The following is a 21,705-nucleotide window of genomic DNA, read 5'->3' as shown; positions in this document are numbered from 1 at the left end:
ACAGATTTAATATACACACAATTGATTAATATATGGCCTGTATTGCCAAGCTTCCCTTTCTACTCACAGGTAGTTACAGCAGTAGTCCACAAGAAGATGTGAATAAAGGGGTTCATGGTACATTTCAAACTGATGTAGAAAAACTGCATAAATTCAGTGACACACTTTTCAAGCAGAAGAATTTCAGCATTTCTGTATTTAGCGCTATTGAGAGTTTTAAAGTTGTGGGTGATATATTTCAAACAGCCATCAATGTTTCCACACAGATTAGGCAGTCACTCGCAATCATGCACACCACGTGTTTAGAATGGTAACAATTACACACAGCAGGAAATAAATGAGTGTCGAGTGCATGTTATCAGAGAGGAAACATGACAGATGCCACTACATCAGCAGCCTTTGCTTAAATATTGAACTGCCTGGAAAAGCAGAAGAAAAAAATTGTAAATAATTACTTTTCTGCATAAACTGAAGTAACAGAACTGCAGAAGAGATGGGCTGGATTGTGAATTTATGGACAATTCTTGCTTTTTCTAACCACTTCGTTTGGACAAATGGTAAGGTAGTTTGTTTTAAAACATGAGACTTGTGGTGAAGAGTCCATCTGTCTGACGAGACACTGTAAGCAGTTGACTGTCATTAGAAAAGTAAGAATTTATATAGTCTACAAAATGGCTTCTCTGCTGAATGGTATCATACAAGGCATGGTATGGCGATGGTAAAGAAATAGCTTGTCTTATTTAATCTTAACTTTTCAAATATGAAAATGTACTTAGCTGCTTAAATTAGCTGCTTATGTACAGTATCTAATTTAGAACAAAGTACACTATCAATCAGGTAACATTTTTATATTACAACTTTTTTTTTTTTTTTTAAAACAGCATTTTTATATTTGTATCTATAAAAATCGGTAAACCCTTGAAAAATTGTTTTGGTGAATTTTAATTATGTCAATTACAAGAAATTCTATTTTTTTTTTTAATTTTTACTACGCAACATCAGCTCCTGAATATAATCCTGTAGATGCATAATGTATAGTAATATTTACAGTTTTGATAAAAGGAATTACTAACAAACACTCAACTTCAAAGTCTCAAAAATTCATATTTACATATCTCAAATGTACATATTTATTCATTACCTAACAAAGTGCAAGAAATGAAGGAGTATTTTTTCATACCACAAATGATTACAACAAAGGTTTTTTTTGTTGATTTTTTTTTCCAGTGGCTTGAAGTATTGAGTGTATACCATTTATCTTTGTACAGTACTTACTGCAACTAGGGGTTGTATTACATCTTTCATTCTAATATGTGTAGACAATTTGTATTAATTAAGCCTTGGAATAATAATGAAATATTGACAAATGGTTAACTTTATTATTCTAAGTGGAACGTCTGAGTCCATAAGATTCCACTCTATTTACAGTAGAGTGGGACAGTGTGTAGGTTGTTCACTTCCTTCTGTTAAGAAATCTGTCTTGCCACTCAAGCAGCCACATAATGTAATCTTCAACATGACTCACTGATATTTTACAAACTAGAATTGCTCATGGAACATGACAGAAATGGTCCAAATCCAAAGAAGCCATATATTGGGCTTCAGTGAAAGTAGAACATCTAACCCTGAATGTATTGCCACTGCAAACTGTATGCTTCTCATAGCATTGTTTTTGTTGCTGATTTTTTTTTTAATATAAATGGACTGCCAAGTATGGTATGGTATTCAACTTGGAAGTGTGTTAGCAATCATCTTTGCAAACCTTTTCATGTGTAAATTGGAGGAGATTGTGCATGGGTAGTAACATATATTAATATGATCATATAATTTCTTTAGTCTTTTTTGAACATATACAGTAGTGGCTATTTTCAATGTAATACATTGCCCATTTTATTTATTTATTTATTTATTTATTTTTACCGTGTTTGTAACAGACCACATGACCAAACAAGTAAGAACCTTTACTGTATGTGTTTACTCAAATTGTGATGTTGTACCTGTAACTGAAATCTCAAAGGAAACCTCAATATTTTTTAGACCCCCCCCCTCTCCATTAAACAAACTGTATTCACTGTAAAGGAATTAGAAAGAGCCGTGAAAAAGTCAAACATTGCAACATGAATAGTACTGTAAATATTTTCATTAGAAAATTGGGTTATTTTTGAGTGACTATACCTTTAAATTCAAGATAGACGCATTATGTAAACTTTAAATCAGGGGTTCCCAAAGTGCGGTTCCCAAAGTGATTTTCATAAAAAATTAGGCATATCATTTGGGGGAAATTAATAATACACAGCAATCAAAGTTCATAAATTCCCTAGCATACATTTTTTTTTTTTTTTTTTTTTTTTTTTTTTACATATTTTGGATCAAATCTGGACCCTCTCAAGTCAATTTTATTAATTAAGTTGTTACGGTCATTATATGTGCACTGTCCCTTTAAAAAAAATAATGGCGTCTATAGTGCACAGTAGATTTGCCGCGCTGAAGGAAAATAACATGGAACCTCCTAAGAAAAGAAAAAACGCTTCTACTTTTCTTAAATTATTATTTTGTCATCTCCTATGGCTTTCCACAAAGGAAGATGCTCAAAGACTGTGATATCAAGACGTGAAGGTACGGTCCAAATAACGTTAGACTACTTTATGCAGCTGGAGTAGCTCGCTAGCTTCTGTAATGTTAACAGAGCGAATGCAAGAAACGTTTCGGTTCAGTATACAGGCACTTTTTCTGTTGTAGATTTTATTTTATTATTTTAAACTGTATTCAGCTTCAACTACATCGGGAAAATGCCTTTTTTTACAATATTGTAGTTTTGGTGTTCAACTTGGGTCTTTTGTTAGGGAAAGCACTACTGTAGTAACAGTGGGCTACAGTTTTTTTAAAATTGTTACCGTTACATTTCTTTTTTGCACAGTGTTTCTGAATAAGACTGCAGTTAGGCTACAGTACAGTAGCTAGTAGGACGTTACATAGCAATCGTATGTAATTGCATAAAAAGCGCCAACCTAATGGCAGATCATTTATGAATAATTAATGCTGCACTTTAAATAGAAATGTGTGATTATTTCGTTGATTTCAGAAAGAAAAATAAATAAAAACATCAAGGTAAAATACAGCAACGTCTGTTTTATTTCTGCACATTTACTATGGAAATAGCTCTAAATGTCCACACCATGGGGCAATTTACATAATTTGTTTAATTCGAATTTTGCACATCTCAGACAATTTGTATGGTCCCCAGAGATTTGAATTAAGCGGAGTTCACTGTACATACATTCAGCTCTTAGTGAAGTGTTTAGTTGTACAAGTCAAGATGCATCTGCCTCATTACTGAAGAGTAAGCCATGAAAGAGTTTAATTGGTATAGTTTGAAGAGCACCTATTTCGGGATTATCTTCTTTAACTGTTGTGACCAGGACAAAGTAAGATGTGACTGCATGATATTGGTGCTCAAACCTAAGCCTGTTGTGGCACCAAGACACAGGATAAAATACAAATACATTTCAAAGTAGCTGCTGTTGCAGTGGTAGTAATATACATACCTAATTTAAATAAAAAAATGTTTAGGAAATAAAAAAGGTATGATTTGGGACATATTTCGGTTTCATGAGTGCTACAACCTGTGGACATTGGCCCTCCATCACCAAAACTTTGGGAACCCCTGCTTTAAATCATTGCAATAGCTCCCACTGTTTAGATCATTAAAATATAACCCCTTATGTCATTCATCCTAATTGTGGGTCTGACTCCCTAAAAATGGCCCTGTGTGACATGCTATACTATGTAGATATCATGTATGTTTGTTTGCCTTTTACAGAATTAATGGAACAGTTCCAATGTATGGACTAATTGTAACCCCAATTCTTTAAAATATGTTTTCCCAGCCTGTTGAGCATTGTGGGTTAAATGGTTTGAAACCCTGTGAGGATATATATGTAGCACTTGTGGATTCAGGCAAGGCACAAAGCAATGGAACAACCGTTCAAATAGTTTGTTGTTAAAAGTGAAGGATTCTGGTGTAGATGCAAAAGTACATCATGGTACTTTTATTTTTCATCTCCCATCACCTGCAATACAGAAACTGAAAGGCACAGAATATATACTGAAACGTTTATTTATTTATTTATTTTAGGTTGTAGCTTGTGATGTTCCTAATTGGTTCGAAACAGTGAGCCACAATCGTGTTTTTTTCTGTTATTTCTGGCTTTCAGTTGTCACCCTGGATTAGATTAATAGCATAAATGCTGACTGCAGACCAATGTGGTTTTGAAGCATACATCTGTTACTTAACAATTCATGAGATAGTTAGTCACAACTTTTTAGAGAAAAAGCAATAAAAACTTTCCCGGAGATAAGAGCAGACCCATGCAGTAGCTGTAGATGACCAACTGATCTGGTAATGTTTCAAAGCATTTCCACCAGTCTTAAATTGACTCCTGCTTTTTAAAGGGCCATCTGTCAGTGGCAATCATGTCATGATTCATGTTTAAAGATCAACAATTTGAAGACATAAGCACAAATGTGTGGAATTTATAATAACTGCAAAATCGAATGACATGTGTTATTGCAATAACCACATAAACTGACACATATTCAGTAATCATCAGAATACAATATGTGCCCTGTTTTTTCATTTCTCTAATGCAGCAATTTAAATGGAAAATCTCTCAAATATTGCTGCAAGACAGACAACCTGTGTTTCAGCTTGAAAACCTATACAATTTACAAATGCAAAACGAATGCCAATTCTGAATGTTTTGTGTAAAATAAATAAGACTTCCTTTAAGTTTGCATGCAGATCCATGTTTAATGATGACAGTTGCTAATACTGTACATAAACATCGTTTATTGCACATAAAATATAAAGCAAATGCTCTGCTTACTGTGATTAGAAATATGGTAAAATATTATATGCGCAAACTATTCCAGATTATTTATTTAAATGTATTACATGCAAATTCGAATGAACTTCATGAGATGTCAAAGGAACCTTTCTACTCTGGAGTTCTACTGTGTGTTTAGTGCCTCCCAATGCAATAATCCAGATTAAAAAAAAAGTAAAAAAAACAAACACATTCTAGTTTTGCAATGATCATCTGAACTATCATTTAAATTTTTTTGCTTAAAAAATATTTGCATGGCTATAGTTGCAGGATAAGTGAAATTAAAACTAACTACAGCAAGCCTTATGACTCTTTACACCCAGGTTTAGGAAATCCAGTACATTTTCGCTTATTTATTATATTTTTACCTTTTTTTGTAAGTGCGCTAATTACAATAGATGAATACTTGCTCTTCGCTGGAACCCTCTTGAAAACAAAATTATTTTTTCTTGCAAAGTTGTGTCTTGGTAAAGGAAAGTATTGATAAAACCAAAACTAAATGGGTCAATATTATCAGCAAACCCTGTTTTGAATTGGATATTTTGTCTTTTTTTTTTTCTTTTTTAGGTTAAGCAATGGATCCTTGTAAGGTTTATGAGATTCACACAGATGATTTATTTTAATAATAGCTTTTTGCAGACTTAAATGGAGGGAGTGTCTACTAATGTTCCTTTTCCTGAGGAAATATTACACTTAAATGCAGGAAGTGTTTGTCCATGTTCAAAGCTGGATGTGAAATCATGGCTTGACATTAAAGGGATTGATATTACAATCACGTAGGCTATGGATTCCGGCAGCACTAATTACGAACCTTTGTTAATCGCTTTGTGAAAATGTATTAAAATATAGGTGGTATAAAATGCAACATTTTTTACAGTATATAATATATCTATTGTGTTTTGATTTGCTCATGGTTAAATGCAAAACATACAAATCACTGTGATTATCTGTGATTATTAGTGCCACTGACAATCTTCTTTATACAGATAAGCCCCTATACAACCTGTCTCTCCATGTACAAATTGCTTTGCATGCTTTTCACTTTTATTCATGACTGCACATCAAATGTTACTTTTAACAATAAATATAAAAAGCTGTTACAGAAGATGCTTTTTATATATTTACAAAGAGCAAGTCTACAGTATTTAAAATGTGTTGCATATTCTCCATTGGCTTTCATTTTATTTTCATGTAATTACTGTTAATCTGATCCAAGCTGCCCACGCATTTAGAAAAACAGGCTTTTCGCAGCACTAAACGCTCAGAATATAGACTACATGGAACATGAAAAGGCAAATAACAAGTAGCAGGTTCTTGAAAGAGGCTACTAGCAATGCACCTAACATTTCTGAAAAGACAAATGTCTGGTTTCAGAAACTTTATTTAATCTTTGAGTGCCATGCCTACATAACACTAAGCAGTTTTAAACATTGAAAACACTCAAATATATTGCTTCCTACAGACTAATATTGGTAACTAACAAACTGTTTTGTGGTGGACAAAAATAAACAACACAATTTACAGTAAAGTCAGCCATTTTTCCATCTCTATTAGTGCTGTCAATCCTGGTGATGTTTGCATTTAGTTTAAGATCCTGGAGGGTGTGCTATTTCGCTATTTCTAGAACTCTGAGTTGTTAATTTAAGACATTTGCAGCTATGGACTGTATTAATCAGTGGGGTGGGGTGGCGCAGGGACTGTGCTTGGACCTGTTTCTTATTTATTTAGATCAGGGTGCAATCGGCAAACTCGTCCAATTTGCAGACAACACAAAGCTTGAGAAAGTGGTTGACATTTTTACAGCCACCCAGGAAATCCAGAAAGAGTTAAACTGCATACAGAAACTGGGCAAATTAAACGCATTGTCAACAAATGTAAAGTATTACAAAAATGTAAGATATATATACACACACTGAAAAAGTCATTCATGCACAGCCCAAGTTCATAAATCTTTCATGCTGGTGCTGACCTAAAACAATATTAAGAAAATAATTTCTAAATGCTCAAAGCCTAAACACTTTAATATAAGTTTATCAGAGAAAAAAAGCGATCAAATAACTTCATGCTAACACCAATATCGTAATTAAACCTGTGGATAAAAGTGGTTCAATTATAATCCAGAATAGTGATGATTACATTGCTGAAACTTTAAGACAGTTAAACAACATAGAGTTTTATAGACCTCTGAGTAATGATCTGCTAATCGGATTCAGAGAAGAGAGAGCTTGTATCTAAATATAGCGAAAAAACTTAATGTGATTATTCATAATCAATATGAATTGAAATTTGAATACCCTATGACTCCAGTTTTTTATACTTTACCAAAAATTCACAATAATTCAATTGATCTTCCGGGCTGTCCTATAGCTTCAGGTATTCACTGTATTTCCGAAGAGTACATTTGTGGATTTTTCTATAAATGACATCACTAAAAAATGGCCATCTTTTCTGGCAGATACAAGTAATGTAATCATGCTGCTTTCTCACTACACTGCATCTTTGGGTGCTTTTTTTGGTGTCCTTTGATGTAGCAAGCTTTAGGAAAACAACAAACTTGCTTATATTATATTGCTTCTATATCTCCCAGAGCGCAAGGTTCAGCCTGCTAGTTAGCGGGTAATTACTGTCATTGCAAATTAGGTCTGTTTACAAAAAAACTAAACAAATCTCTGAGATCATATAAACAATTATAGGTGGAATTTCAAATTACTTAAGTTATAAGGCCATTAAAATTACAGCAACCTTTTTTTTTTACTATGATTTTAGTGTTACAAAATGAAGAATATCATAATATAGTGCACTGCCAAAAACTAGATAGACTTGGGGTGTGTTAGTTGAAGATATTGATTCAGAAATATAGTACATTGAAATTATGTCCATGAAGACAGTCGTAAGCACTGGTACTGGATGGTATATTCATTATTATTTGCTGTGGGTAATTGTAAAAGATTGTATCAGTGATGATGCTTTTGTGTACAGTATATGAATATTAAATATTTACAGTTCAGGTACAAAGTTTTTAGTGTAAGGAAGCCTATTTAAAAAAAACAAAAAAAATCCATTACATTTTTGCTTATTTACTATATTTTTACCCTTTTTTGTAAGTGCGCTAATTACAATAGGTGAATACTTGCTCTTCGCTGGAACCTTCTTGAAAACAAAATTATTTTATCTTGCAAAGTTGTGTCCTGGTAAAGGAAAGTATTGATAAAACCAAAACTAAATGGGTCAATATTATCAGAAAACCCTGTTTTGAATTGGATATTTTGTCTTTTTTGGTTTTTTTTTAGGTTAAGCAATGGATCATTATAAGGTTTATGAGATTCACATATTTGATTTGTTTTAATAATAGCTTTTTGCAGACTTAAATGGAGGGAGTGTCTACTAATGTTCCTTTTCCTGAGGAAATATTACGCTTAAATGTTCCATGGATTCCAGCAGCACTAATTACGAACTTTTGTTAATCACTTTGTGAAAATGTATTAAAATATAGGTGGTATAAAATGCAACATTTTTACAGTATATAATGTATTTATTGTGTTTTGATTTGCTCATGGTTATGCAAAACATACAAATCACTGTGATTATCTGTGATTATTAGTGCCACTGACAATCTTCTTTATACAGATAAGCCCCTATACAACCTGTCTTTCCATGTACAAATTGCTTTGCATGCTTTTCACTTCTATTCATGACTGCACATCAAATGTTACTTTTAAAAATAAATATAAAAAGCTGTTACAGAAGAAGATGCTTTTTATATATTTACGGAGCAAGTCTACACTATTTAAAACGCTCTAACATTTATTAAGCATCTAATATAGAATTATAAAACATTTATAAAGCATTAATAAGCAGCACCTTAATGTACAGCCATGGGTTCAGCATTTGCACCTAATTATGCTAATGTTTGTATGGGCTGTTGGGAAACATTATATATTGACAATCTTGCCTCTAACCACCTTTTAAAATACATCACTTTTTGGAAATGTTATATCAGTGACATATTTGTTTTATGGACTGGTTCTGAAGCAGGTTTGATATTGTTCAAAGAACATATCAATAATATGAATTCCAATAAAAAATGTACTATGGAGTATAGCAAGACCAAAATAAACTTTTTGGACTTGTTTATCTCCATTGATAATGAAGGACATTTCGACACGTCTGTTTTTCATAAAATAACTGACAGAAATACAATTTTACGTGTAGACAATTTTCATGCTAAACACATCATTAATAATATTCCATATGGTCAGTTTCTGCGATTATAAAATAATATGTAGTGACAAATCTGATTTTTATGATAAAGCAAAAGACATGGGAATTTCAGAACAGAGGTTATAATAATCAGCTAATCGATGCAGCTTTAAAAAAAAAAAAAGTCGTAATGACTTATTGGAAAAAACTCAAATTAAGACTAATATTTAAGACAACAGAATTACTTTTGTAACAGAATACAATCATGCCTCTAATGATTTTTTTAAAAAATTGATTATAAACATTGCAAGGTATTACAATGTGATCCACAACTTTGATCACTAACAAGTATGCATCCCAGATTTAGTTTTAAACGAGGAAGGAACATTAAAGATAGTTTTGGTATCTTCTAAGTGTAAAACTCCCAAAAGTAATGGAAATTGACTAACTAAAAGCAGTGCTCCACATGGAAATTTTCGATGTGGAAAATGTATCCACTGTTCTAATACACAGGACACAAAGAATTTAATTATCCACTGTCTGGATGTAAATTTAATATTGACAGTTTCATCAACTGCAACACTAGACATGTAGTTTACTTACTTAAATATCTGTGTGGCCTAGTCTATGTTTGACAAACAAAAAGACAACAAAAAATATGTATAGCAGAACATAAGGCATCTTACGTAACTCCAACATGGACTATGCAATTGCAAGACATTATATAAAATGTAATCATGATTCTGTTTCTATCCTTATATTTATTGGAATTGAAAAAGTACGCCCTTTGGAGAGAGGTGGCAATATTGTTAATTATCAAAAAGAGAAGCCTATTGGAGCTATAGACTGAAATCAATGGAACCTTATGGTTTAAATGAGACTCTTTTCTATAAATCGGTATATCCATATACATTACCTGATCAAATGTTATTTTGTACATTATTGTAATAGTTTGTGTTGTTAATGCTCTTGAACTGTTATTTCTCACTTACTGAATTTGAAACATAGACTATATGTCATTTATTTACTCAGAGTTCCTTTTGAGAATGTATTGATGACCTATTACGAGTTCATTGGTCCTTTCATGCTTCCATGGTTGTACTTTTGATGATTGAATAATTATATTTATACTATCAAATTTATTAAGTATGTCAGGACCAATTATCTTGAATTGAGATACTTTACTAATGAGTTAATTACTTATAATTCTACTTAATTGGTTCTATTGGATTCGCCTGATGTTTTTTCAAATCTCTAACACCAGATGAAGACACGTTTTGTCGAAACACGTTGTGTTTTGTGTTTTTAATAATAAAGAATTGTTTTTTAGATGTAAAACATTACAGATTGCTTTTTACTTGAACATCAAGTCTAAAATTAATTGAGGATAGAATTGAGCCATACTGAGTGTGCAACACTCCCAGTCTCTGCAAACAACAAACAAGTGGACTCTGGTTTGTCTTTGACTCAAAAGGGTTGATGACTAAACAGAGACTACTATATATATATATATATATATATATATATATATATATATATATATATATACACACACACACACACACACACACAATTTTGCTTCACATGAAACATTTGCCACTTATCACAATATGACTGTTTTCCTGAAATCAGCCCTGCAGACTAAGATGATAAGGTTACTGTACATTTAAAAGGTTTTTTTATTTCAGAAAGACACCACACACCCATGTATATCTAACATTTATTGAGACTCCTAATTAATGTTAATGTCATGACCACTAATCAAAGCTAACCTTTTTTTTTTTTTATAACTAATTGAACCGACTTATTTTTTCTGTATATTTGCTTCCAAAAATGTAATTTCTAACATTGTACTAATGTTTCTTGTTATAAATTAACCCATATAACCTTGATTTCTTCTTTAGAAACCCAATCAAATACTTCACTCGCCTTCAGTGTGACACCAAGCTCTTCAGCTTCAACAAAATCACTGGATTATTTTGGTAATTGTTAAAAAAGATTTGTATATAATTCAAAAATAGTTACTGAATGAAGCATTGGTACTGAGAGTTATACTTGCCATTAAGTACTGATGCTTTATTAAATACTAAGAGGAACAATGTTTTAAGTTGAAAAAATAACTATCGCTAATATTACTAATGACAGAATCACTTTGTTTCTTACATCCTTGCTTCCGTTTATTAATCTTTCCTGAGAGTTTTAAAGTAGTCTTTAATGTTGTAAAAGTATGGTATACTGGTTAACTCTCACTAACTTTACCAATGTAACTTCTACCCTAGTATGTGTGTGTAAACTTTTTGCATTTAATACTAAAACAGAATATGTATGATTTGGATCCTGCATTACATTAAAAATGACCTTCACTTTGTGTTGGTTATCATATGCCCCGTGTATTTCACTACCATTAGAGTCTATGGCACACACTTGAGTGTTTATTTTTTACCAAGAATTTGAATTGTTGTTATTATCAATTCCCCAGATCTCTGTAAAGATGCATTATCACACTTCTGATCATCGACAGAGCACTTAAATACACTAAATGGTTTTATAATGTTATTAGTAATTTCCTTTTAATTTCCCTAGATGAAGAGAAGTTCGTCAGCATTAAGCTGGGTGAGGAGATTAATCTGAGCTGCACAAATCGAACATGGAGCACAATGCTGTTTGATACCTGGGAGTTAAAGCACACGGACGAAATGAAGTGCAGAATTGCAAACAGCAGTAGCGATCCTGCTGTCAATACTTGTAATGATGGAAGAATACTTATCAATACAACTGAAGGAAGATCACAGCTGCACATACCCTCGTTTAAATATACATATGAAGGGATTTACAAATGTCAGACAGCTTTCCAACATGGGAGCCACAAAATATTGTTTAATGTATCTGTCATAGGTAAGAATAAGATTTCAAAGAGCTCTAACAGTACAACTCTGAGGACACCTGGACAGATAAAGCAAATGACAATTGAACAAAGGCTATTCAATACACTGGAACTGCAGTGGATTTAGACACTGGGGAGGCCAGGTGGTTGCACATATTATTGTTCAAGTCATGTAAGGGCTGTTTCTGTTAAATTTTAAAATAGAAATTTCCCAAAAACAAATGTACTTCTCAAAGTAGAAATAAGGAAACTCAAGTTGTTGCTATCAATGCCATGATATAGTATGTGAAACAAAATATTAACCTAAAATCATGTTTTAATGGTTACATGTATTCTTTTTCAAGTTCAACCAGAGATAAGTGGAAGAATTGAATATTCGCCCAATGACAATCACAGCGTGGCTGTGTGTGAAGCTTCCAGTGGGAAACCAAAAGCAAGCATATCATGGACATCAGATGAAAATGTAACTGACAAGATAACTTACAATCAAAATCGTACCTTTACAGTGGAAAGCAGGCTTATCATACCTTACAATACATCTATGGAAAGTGTCACCTGCATAGTCAGTCATCCATATTGGAATGAATCACAAACTTACACTATTTCACTCAAAGGCACAGGTATGTTTACTGCTGTATATTAAATATGTTTCATAAATTAAAAGAAAGCTTATTACTAATGTTACATTTACATCTGCACCATACTTGAAAAAATACTTTATACACGGTCTGAATCTGATCATTTATTGCTGTTTTTGGATTCATGGATATTTGGCATGATTATAAAGTCACCTGCCAATATCCAATACATCATTTGAATTGCAGATATACTCAGATCTAACCTTCAACTCAATCACAGGTGCAATTTATATAGTCCAGTACCTTTGGTATAAAAGCTAGATGCTTGAAAACCGCAATAACTTTTTGCTAACCAATCACATTCAGTATAAAAAGGCACCGATAAAGTCAACCCATCAGAAGAGTGCAGACTAGACCTGGTGTTCTTGTCACAAAAATGAAAACTTAAATATGCTATTGATTTGCATCCCTGTTATGAGAGCTATGAATGAATATGTAAATCTGCTGCCACTACTTCTTAAACTGCTAATCTCAGAAAAATTCAGCTTGCAACCCTTTTCAGTGTTGTGGATTCTGCTCAAGCAAAATCTATCAAGATCATTCATTTTGACCCATGGTCTAAGATGGCTGCCATATTGGGGTCATGTGATTTGAGATAGTAGCCTCATACTTGGTGTACAACTGTATTCTGTGATTCTCTGTCAAGTTCAGGTACAGGTGGTGTCCACTGAACCGTTTCAGTGCCACATTGTTTTAACTCTGTCTGTACTAACGTGATGTAGACCACTCACTTTTAGACATTAGTACACTGCTGTATTCTATTACAGGTGGCATCCAGGAGAACTTAAATATTTCATTACCAAATCTTTTTTTTAACCTTTTGGATTTTTTTCCTTCACATTTCTTTTTTAAAAAAACATTCTTTCATTCCCTTAGCGGATTCCCCGGTATGCATTGTTTTTTTTGTTTACAAAACCTCCCATTTTAAGTATTTCTAATCTGAGTTTTGCTGATAGTATATAATGAAAGCTTTCCAATAATGTTTGAAACAGATTGGCATATTTAATAATGTAATGGTATTGATTGTATATGCATATATACAGGGTGCAATATATTATCTAATCATAATCCACTTCATTCCATTTTATTTGGGGTTTAAATGACAAACTATTTTAACACAATGTTTTTTAAAAAACATTATTTGAATTAGTTATTTGATTGCAGTCCAGACAATGTCATATCCAAAATTTTGGGCTTCAAGCCGTGCCATTAAAAATAACATTAATATGATACATTCCTTAACATTAGAATAACCACAAAGATCATTTTTACCGTTTTTGGAATTAAAATTTAAATTGCGGTGTGTGTGTTTAAGATTTGGAGCTGAGCTTTCCTGACCCTAAATATATGTATTAATTACCCTGATAAAGAAAGACTCGCGTAGCTGCAAATATGAGCGAGATAAAATACTGTCATACCCATTCGAACCAGGAGCAGTCAAATTGACCGTTAGATATAAAACATATTATAGCAATTAAATATTTCGGTATTATTTGTATTTATTAGAACCTGCTGCCATGTATTGACATTTGATTTTATCAGTCTACGTCTACATTCCTCAAGTGGGCGGTCTTCTGAGATTTCTATTGTTTCAATAAGCCTCCAGCTCAAGGCGCCCGGCTGTCTGTCTGCACTCTCGTTACTATACAAGTCACTCGTTTTTCTAAGAAATTTATTGTTATCCCAATACACATTGAAAATGGATCGCGAAAGATGCAGGACAGCAATGCAGTGTTTGGAATTACTGCAGATTTTACCAAACAGCTATTCTGATGCAGCAGAGACGGACAATGACGAATCTGGCTCTGAAGCAGACTGGGTTTGCGAAGATTAAACTTCCAGCAGCAGTGACACCAAGGTTGCAGGAGATCCTGTGGGAGAAGAAGCAATCCTGTGGCAGCCCCTACAAGGATGCCAGCCATTTCGCTTGTATCAGCCCCTGCACCTGAGGCAGCTGCTTCTACAATGGTAGCACCAGCACCACCTGACACTCAAGAGGCTGGTAATGATGCCACGATTTGGAACACTATCAATCCTGGTGTTGAATCTGTAGGTAGAAGGGGTGTGAACATAATATTTTGAGGAAGTTCCAGGACCCACTGCATATGGAAAACGCAACATTGATGAGTGCATTGAGTGCTTTTCACCTATTGATTGACATTCATACACTTTACCACATACAACGTTGCACTGAAGCAGAAGCCCACCGACAACTACAACATGATTCCTGGTCAATGCCCTTTGGAGGAATTGGAAGCTTTCATTGCACTAGTATATGGCTATGGAGAATTTGGTGCAGAAGCCTGGGTTACCGTTGATAGCTGTGCTAAATGCACAAAGACAGTCTGCAGTACGTGCACTGCATATTTACAGTCTGTGTGATTTGTGGCAGCACTTGGACTTTGTAAACGATTGTAAATGAAGCCCATTCTGTTCAAACGTTTATTTATTCATGTAATTTCAATTATAGTATGTCTGTATAAAGGTATAGCTTAGGTTGCGTATATACGATTTGTTATGTAGGCAATAGAAACCCATATATTTTACATGTTTTTATACTCATTTATGTTTCATTTGTACAGTTTTGTATGTACATGATATACCTGTGTATACACAAATTTATTTTCAAATATTTATTTCATTTTTTACCATTTGTTGAGGTTGCGCTTTAATGTAATAACAATAATGTATTTATTTTTATATAGCGCCTTTCATAGTGGACCACCATCACAAAGCGCTTTACAGAGGTAGGCTGTGAACTGTGCATGATGTGCAGAGTCGCTTACAATAGGACATTGATTTGGAGGTTAAGTGACTTGCTCAGGGTCACAATGTTGATATACAGTCAGTGGCAGAGGTGGAATTGGAACCGGTGACCTTCTTGTTACAGGCCTTGGACTTTAACCACTGGACCACACTGTATATCAACATTGTTTAGATGCTTTATATGACATTTCTGAATGAAACTACAACTCAATTGTTTGTCCTTTCATTATAATATTTATGTTTTAATACACTGGTCAAATTGACTGCTCATGGTTGTTCTAGGTGTGCCTATAAATGCGATTCTTCTAGTGTTAATATGATTGCAGAGCAGTTAAGTCTTTCAGAATCATGGTAAATGTTTTGGTCCAACAAATAACAGACTTTTCAGAACATATAAATTGACACAATGAGGCTTGTCCATTCATGTCACATCCATAACATGACCATCAGTGGGCAGCTCCAAACAAAACTGTGATACAATGAACTGTGAAATTTTAACAGGACATGTCTTAAAAAGCCCTTCATCTATCTAGTCAACTAGCTTTCTGTAATTCACTAAGGAAGTCCTTGTGCATGGTTACAAAGTTACATTTTGTTTGTTAAATTCAATCATTTTTAATAATGGTTTGTTTTGTTTATTTTCTTTCCAGCTCAACATCCAGTGAATCTAATCTATTGGATTGTCATTCCCGCCTGTTTACTTTGTGTTCTGTTGACTATTTTTGTAACCTATTTTGTTTGCATAAAAAAGCACCTAGCTGACCTCAGGTAAGACATTTTTGTTCTTTACATTGGTAATTCCACAATGGCCCAGATTCACTTAATATTAGAACACTAGTTTTTATCAGACCTTACCAGATAGGTAATATAACAGCACTAGCAAGATTGAACTGAAGTATTAATTAACATGCTAAATGATTTATTACCTTTTTTGTAACCTTAAGATTTGTTTCCTGTTTTTTTTTTTTTTTAAAGGCCTAGTGATCCAGTTTTATAAGTATTATTAATAGACTACTGTATCTTCTTAATAAGACTAAACAAATGTCTATTTGATCCAAACTTTTGTTTGGATAATGACAGTATAATGATATTTTGTATCCAGCAGAAATTGTTGCAAGTCAACCATCCCTGTAGCAACTGCACCAACCAAAACTCAGGTAATAAAATATGAAATGTTTCAAATATTTAACATTGAAAAACTCTTAAATGAACTTGTGTTTGAACAAGAAAACAAACCCCATTTCCAGCTCAGAATAGCTAGCATGAATCTTCCCTGTGTCAATAATAATCAGATCAGGTGTTGAGTCAATACCTGGTCTGACCTCAACTTAATCAAAGAAAGAAACAACACTTAAAACTATCAATCCCCTGCCATGATGAAAACCAAGAATTAAGTACATTCTGTAGGGTATTTCCCTTTAAACCAACAAAGATCTCCAGAGAGCCCAACCACATTTCTTGGCACACCCCACTAAATTGCTTTCTCTAGTCCCAATATGGATTCCCCATCCACCCCATTTGCTGCCTCACTCTTTTTCCAGCAGTCTACAGAAACAGAAAATACAACATGAGGTAGATCTGGCCCTTGGTCTTATATTTGTTATTGAGAACACACACACACACACACACACACACACACACACACACACACACACACACACACATACATATATATATATATATATATATATATATATATATATATATATATATATATATATATTTATTTATCTATTAATTTATGTATTCTTGTGATGGGGTGCTCACCCCTTGTGTATATTTTATTATTTATTTATGAGGCTGTCCGCCCTAATCATTATTATTGTGTTTATGTGCGGGTGGTCGAACATTGTCCGTCTTTAATTATTTACTGTTTACTTATAATGTGTAGTCGTCACAAAGCCATCTGTGAATATTCTATACACTACTGCCCTACATTTATATGATGCTGCGGTCCAAATATACTATATTATACCATTATACTGTAATAATATGTATACCTTTCTGCAGTTTACAAGGGGACTGCAATTACTCTAGCTCATTATAACTAGCCTCACTGGCTCATTGTAACTATCCTCACTGGCTCATTGTAACTATCCTCACTGGCTCATTGTAACTATCCTCACTTGCTCATTGTTAAGCTGAGAGAACACAAAGCCACTTTGCAACTTGGTTTCAGGAGACTAGGTTTCTCATCACTGCATTGCACACCAGGGGAGACCTGGGGTTTGATACAGTCATCTCCTCCTGAAAATGGTGGGGACCAGGAAATCACATGTGTTGAAATGTGCAGTGGGGCAATTTATGGGTGCCTTACTCGCCCAAAATTAAGACAGGTATGGCACCTGCAATTTAGATATTTTTGGTTTCGAAACCAGAACTTGGTCACATTTGCAGCTGTGAATTTAAGGTGCCGTATCTGGATCTCAAACTGACAAAGGTTAACACATTTGAAAGTAATTCTGTAAATTCTTCTACAAATTCTATGTAAATCTTTTCTTGTTTTTTTTAACAGCAGGATGTGGAAGAAGTTGAACCCTATGCAAGCTATGTAGAAAGGGTGAACTCCATCTACAACTCATCAGCAGAGCTGTGTAACGTGTAGACATACTGACACCATGTGGCTGAATAACCAACTCCACGTACTGTAAGAAGAAAAGAGTTTGCCTGGAAGTCAAAGTGAGGAAATGGATTGTGAAAAACGAATCACTGAACTGATTTGAATCTTCACTTGCACCAAGATTTTGCATTCATTTTACACTATAAACCTGGTTCTGCAGCAGCCCGTTCCGAAGTGGCTTCCTTTTTTGTTTTACTTGTGAAACGTCGATACGCCAGGACCCTATGGCCAGGAATATATACTTTCCTATAACTCAGTCAGGAGTGAGAACATGGTCAATGTTTCTGTATCAGGAATTCATGTTAAACTTGGAGTGCAATTGAGCCTTTACTTGTAGAGTTCATGACTTTACAGTTTTAAGAGCTTTCACCTTTGTGTGTAAACGTATATGTCAGGTACTTATATATATAACATATTGTGTGTATTTAAATGTATCAATTAATACTCCGTATAAAATGACATTTTTGATTAGCTTGCCTGTGAAATAATGTGCCTTATTGTAAGCACTGAATGATTGTTATATAGCAAAGTTACATGCATTCATGTGTGCTAGAATTTACAACTTGATGGATGGCAGCAAATCCTGGGCTAATAGTGTAGTTTTTGCATTTGACAAATGTATTGTCATTCTGTAATGAGTTTGTTGTGTTACAAACTCTGAAGGATAAAGCATTTTAACCACCCAGGTATTGGTTCTTTACACTCAGTTGTTTTATATGCACAGCAACCAGCAATAATACAGTTGTCATTTTAGTCACTTTTGTTCAGACTATTACGATCATTCCTCGACGCCTTACTCAGGCACAGTCAATTGTGGAAGTACTGCCCCACCTAATAAACAACTTTTTTGTATTCAATCCTTTATTAATGAAAGTGTTTATATAAAAAATATTATTTATTGTACACCTTCCTGCCCAAATTGAGTGAGCCTGTAATTCTTTATGTATTTTTGAACTATTTTGAGTTATACTTTAGCCTTGACAATAATGGTCAACAAAAAAGAGTGGAGAGTGGGAAAATCAGGATGCCGTTCATTAAAATGTCTACCAAGATTACCACTGTTGTATTTTTTGTGCTACTAAATAACAGTGAGCAAATGTATCTAATTGAATAACAATCTTATTAAATCTGCACTGTACTAAAATATGAGGCATTAAAGTGCATATAAAGCTGCCCATTAGCCGCCTGTGAATTTCAAAAGATTACTTTTTTGTTCTGTGTCACTGAGCCGTTTGTTACAGCAGCGTTTTTAATTTTTTTACATAGATTGCATAATCTTTACATGCAAAGCTAACACATTGCGTTCTGAGCCCTTTAAAGCTCAATTTCCTGTAATTCAGTGTAGCCTGTGTTAGGCCTACTGTTGGAAATATATTAGAATAAATAACTATTGAAATCTGATGCACTTGTATGCTAAATGTAAATGTAAATGTTGCATGTATGTAAATACTCTATGTAAGTATAAAAAGATACAGCTTATTTTTTAAATCTCTGTTATGACAGGATCGTGGTTAAAGCCAGTTAAAGAAAGTTGAAATAGGATTGAAGGGAGTGAAACAACTGAGACACGGTTGTGGATTTGGGAGTTAAGGCAACCCCACTCACATTTATGAAGAAAAACAAATCATACAGCAAATGTGCCTATAAATGGATGGATCAAGCGCACTGTTGGGACCATGTTGTACAGAATATACCAATGTATTTGTTTTCTTTACTCTTCAAACCCCCTAGCCACAACCTTGACAAGAGGTTACACATTTTCAGACACAGAAAGACAAGCTGCATTGTGATTCTCCACTCTTGAAAAAAAATTACCGTCTTTAACACAAACAGTTTCTGTCAATTAAAATTGTATATACCTATATGAATGCAAAAATGCCAGACAGGGTGTGCGTATATGTCCAATATATAGATGCCAAAGGGCTTTGTGTGGCACAAGACGAAGGCAAGAAGTCCAGCCCCAGAGAAGTCTGGACATAGACAGACACCCTGAAGGTCCCTATTGAATTTATAATCCAGGTCAAACAGTGGATTTAAAAAAAAAAAAAAATAGGGCAAAAAAATGTTTTTATTAAATATCCTTTACTAAATACTTTTATTAAGTTGTCCCATTTATAACTTTGTTAAACTGAGCAAACTAATTTAATTGAAACATGCAAAAGTAAATCTTTATTTTTGATGTGTTGATTTATATATTACCATTGAAAAGATCCACCAGGTGGCGGATTTGAGACGACATTGAATTAATTTTATTTCAAGCTGGGTGAATGTGTATATTGACAGATTCCCTAGTTTTGTTTTCATTTAGATAACGGTTTATTCCAGCACAGAGACTAATGTAGCTTGAAATATTATATTCTTCTCTATGGGCATTTCAATGTCACTTAGTATTTTCTAAAGATTTTCTTAAGATGTGCATTTTCCACAATTGAGACAATTTGTTTTTTTGTCCTGAAAGAGCGATTTGTTTTACTTTTTGTATTTTTCTCTGTTTTGCTATCTTCCAGTTAATTTATTTGTTCTTCATCCAAATCGGCATTTCTACTTACTACTTTTGGGATTTTTCTTTTTGCTGGTAATTGATCATTCGGTTTTATAGCTTTACTGTACCTCTGTAACTGTAAACAAGATGGCTACCGGTACTTTAAATTCTGTGAAGCAGCGCAGTGATTTCATATATGTGACAAAGCTCCAACTGTCCATATATTGGTTGGATACGGGCAGCTGGAACCTTGCTCAACCAATCACATTGCTTGTTTCACATTCAGACCTGGATTATAAAACTGCAAATAGTACAAGACACTGAAAACAATACAACACAAAACCCACACAAGGCTATACAGTACAACATTATAGATTTTACTAGCCTTGCTCTCTCACTATTAATACGCAAACAGTTTTGAAAGATAGTAACTTAACATGTTGTGGGGCAATAGCAAAATCTCGTTTTAAGTGCAGTTTATCTTACTTTCACCAGAGGGCAGTAGTGATCCCAGAACTGATGTTGGTGGAGGTGGAGAGGAGAGAGGAGGTGGCGCTCAGTTTCTCTGAATGTCAGGAAACGACAGTATCTCTGTCCGGATGGAGACCAGGGAGTCCTCAAAATCCTTGGCCAGCTTCACTTGCTTCCTCCAGGGTGTCAGAGTTGTGGCGCTGGATCCAGGCTTGGGTCTCGGCGCCAACCACATGGCAGAATTGCTCCATTACCATCACCTCCCCCATTTGCAGGGGGTTTTTTTTCGTGGGTTCGCCAGTGGACCGTGTGGTCACACAACCGTTCTGTGATCACCCTGGGCCGTGTCTCCGGGGATTTTCGGTACTCCCTGAACTGTACCCGGTGAGTCTCTGCCGTAATGTTGAGACGGCAGAGAATGGCCAGCTTCACCATGTCATAATTGGTAGTATTTGCGTCACTCATTGCCTGATACACTGTCTGAGCCTCCCCGATCAAGCAGAGCCCCAAATGGCTCGCCTAGAATTCTTGGGGCCATGCTGTGGTGGTGGCCAGGTGCTCAAATGTGACTAGGTATGCTTCTGCGTCATCTACCGCCATCAGTTTTAACTTCCAAGATGACCGACTTCCTTTTAACCCGTGGAATGAATTGTCAGGCCAAAAAGTCCAAGGTACTCAGTCCTTGCTACTTAGTGCCCTCTCAGGTCGGGAGGGAGATTTACCACCAAGAATCATTGTCTTTCTGTCACAGGGACCTT

The 21,705-nt window shown here is 34.4% G+C and overlaps 1 protein-coding gene across 8 annotated transcripts; it reads left to right on the top strand.

The window, feature by feature from the left end:
* The first annotated feature begins 360 nt into the window (after positions 1-360).
* LOC121320772 (cell surface glycoprotein CD200 receptor 2-like) lies at positions 361-19,318 on the top strand. Of its 8 annotated transcripts, none has more exons than XM_041259394.1 (8): positions 361-557; positions 10,991-11,068; positions 11,670-11,981; positions 12,315-12,590; positions 15,314-15,355; positions 16,025-16,142; positions 16,480-16,531; positions 17,893-19,318. In XM_041259394.1, the coding sequence occupies exons 1-8, from the start codon at positions 494-496 to the stop codon at positions 17,977-17,979; spliced, it is 1,029 nt and encodes a 342-aa protein (XP_041115328.1). In that variant the 5' UTR covers positions 361-493; the 3' UTR covers positions 17,980-19,318. The 8 variants fall into 8 exon arrangements, with proteins under 8 accessions (XP_041115328.1, XP_041115326.1, XP_041115327.1 ...); XM_041259392.1 differs by having other exon boundaries at positions 17,890-19,318; XM_041259393.1 differs by having other exon boundaries at positions 16,477-16,531.
* The last annotated feature ends 2,387 nt before the right edge of the window (positions 19,319-21,705 follow it).

This window comes from Polyodon spathula, chromosome 9 (assembly GCF_017654505.1).
Source record: "Polyodon spathula isolate WHYD16114869_AA chromosome 9, ASM1765450v1, whole genome shotgun sequence".
NCBI classification, from domain to species: Eukaryota; Metazoa; Chordata; class Actinopteri; order Acipenseriformes; family Polyodontidae; genus Polyodon; species Polyodon spathula.
Note: the sequence above shows the minus strand (reverse complement) of the source record. Positions and strands in the feature narration are given on the sequence as shown.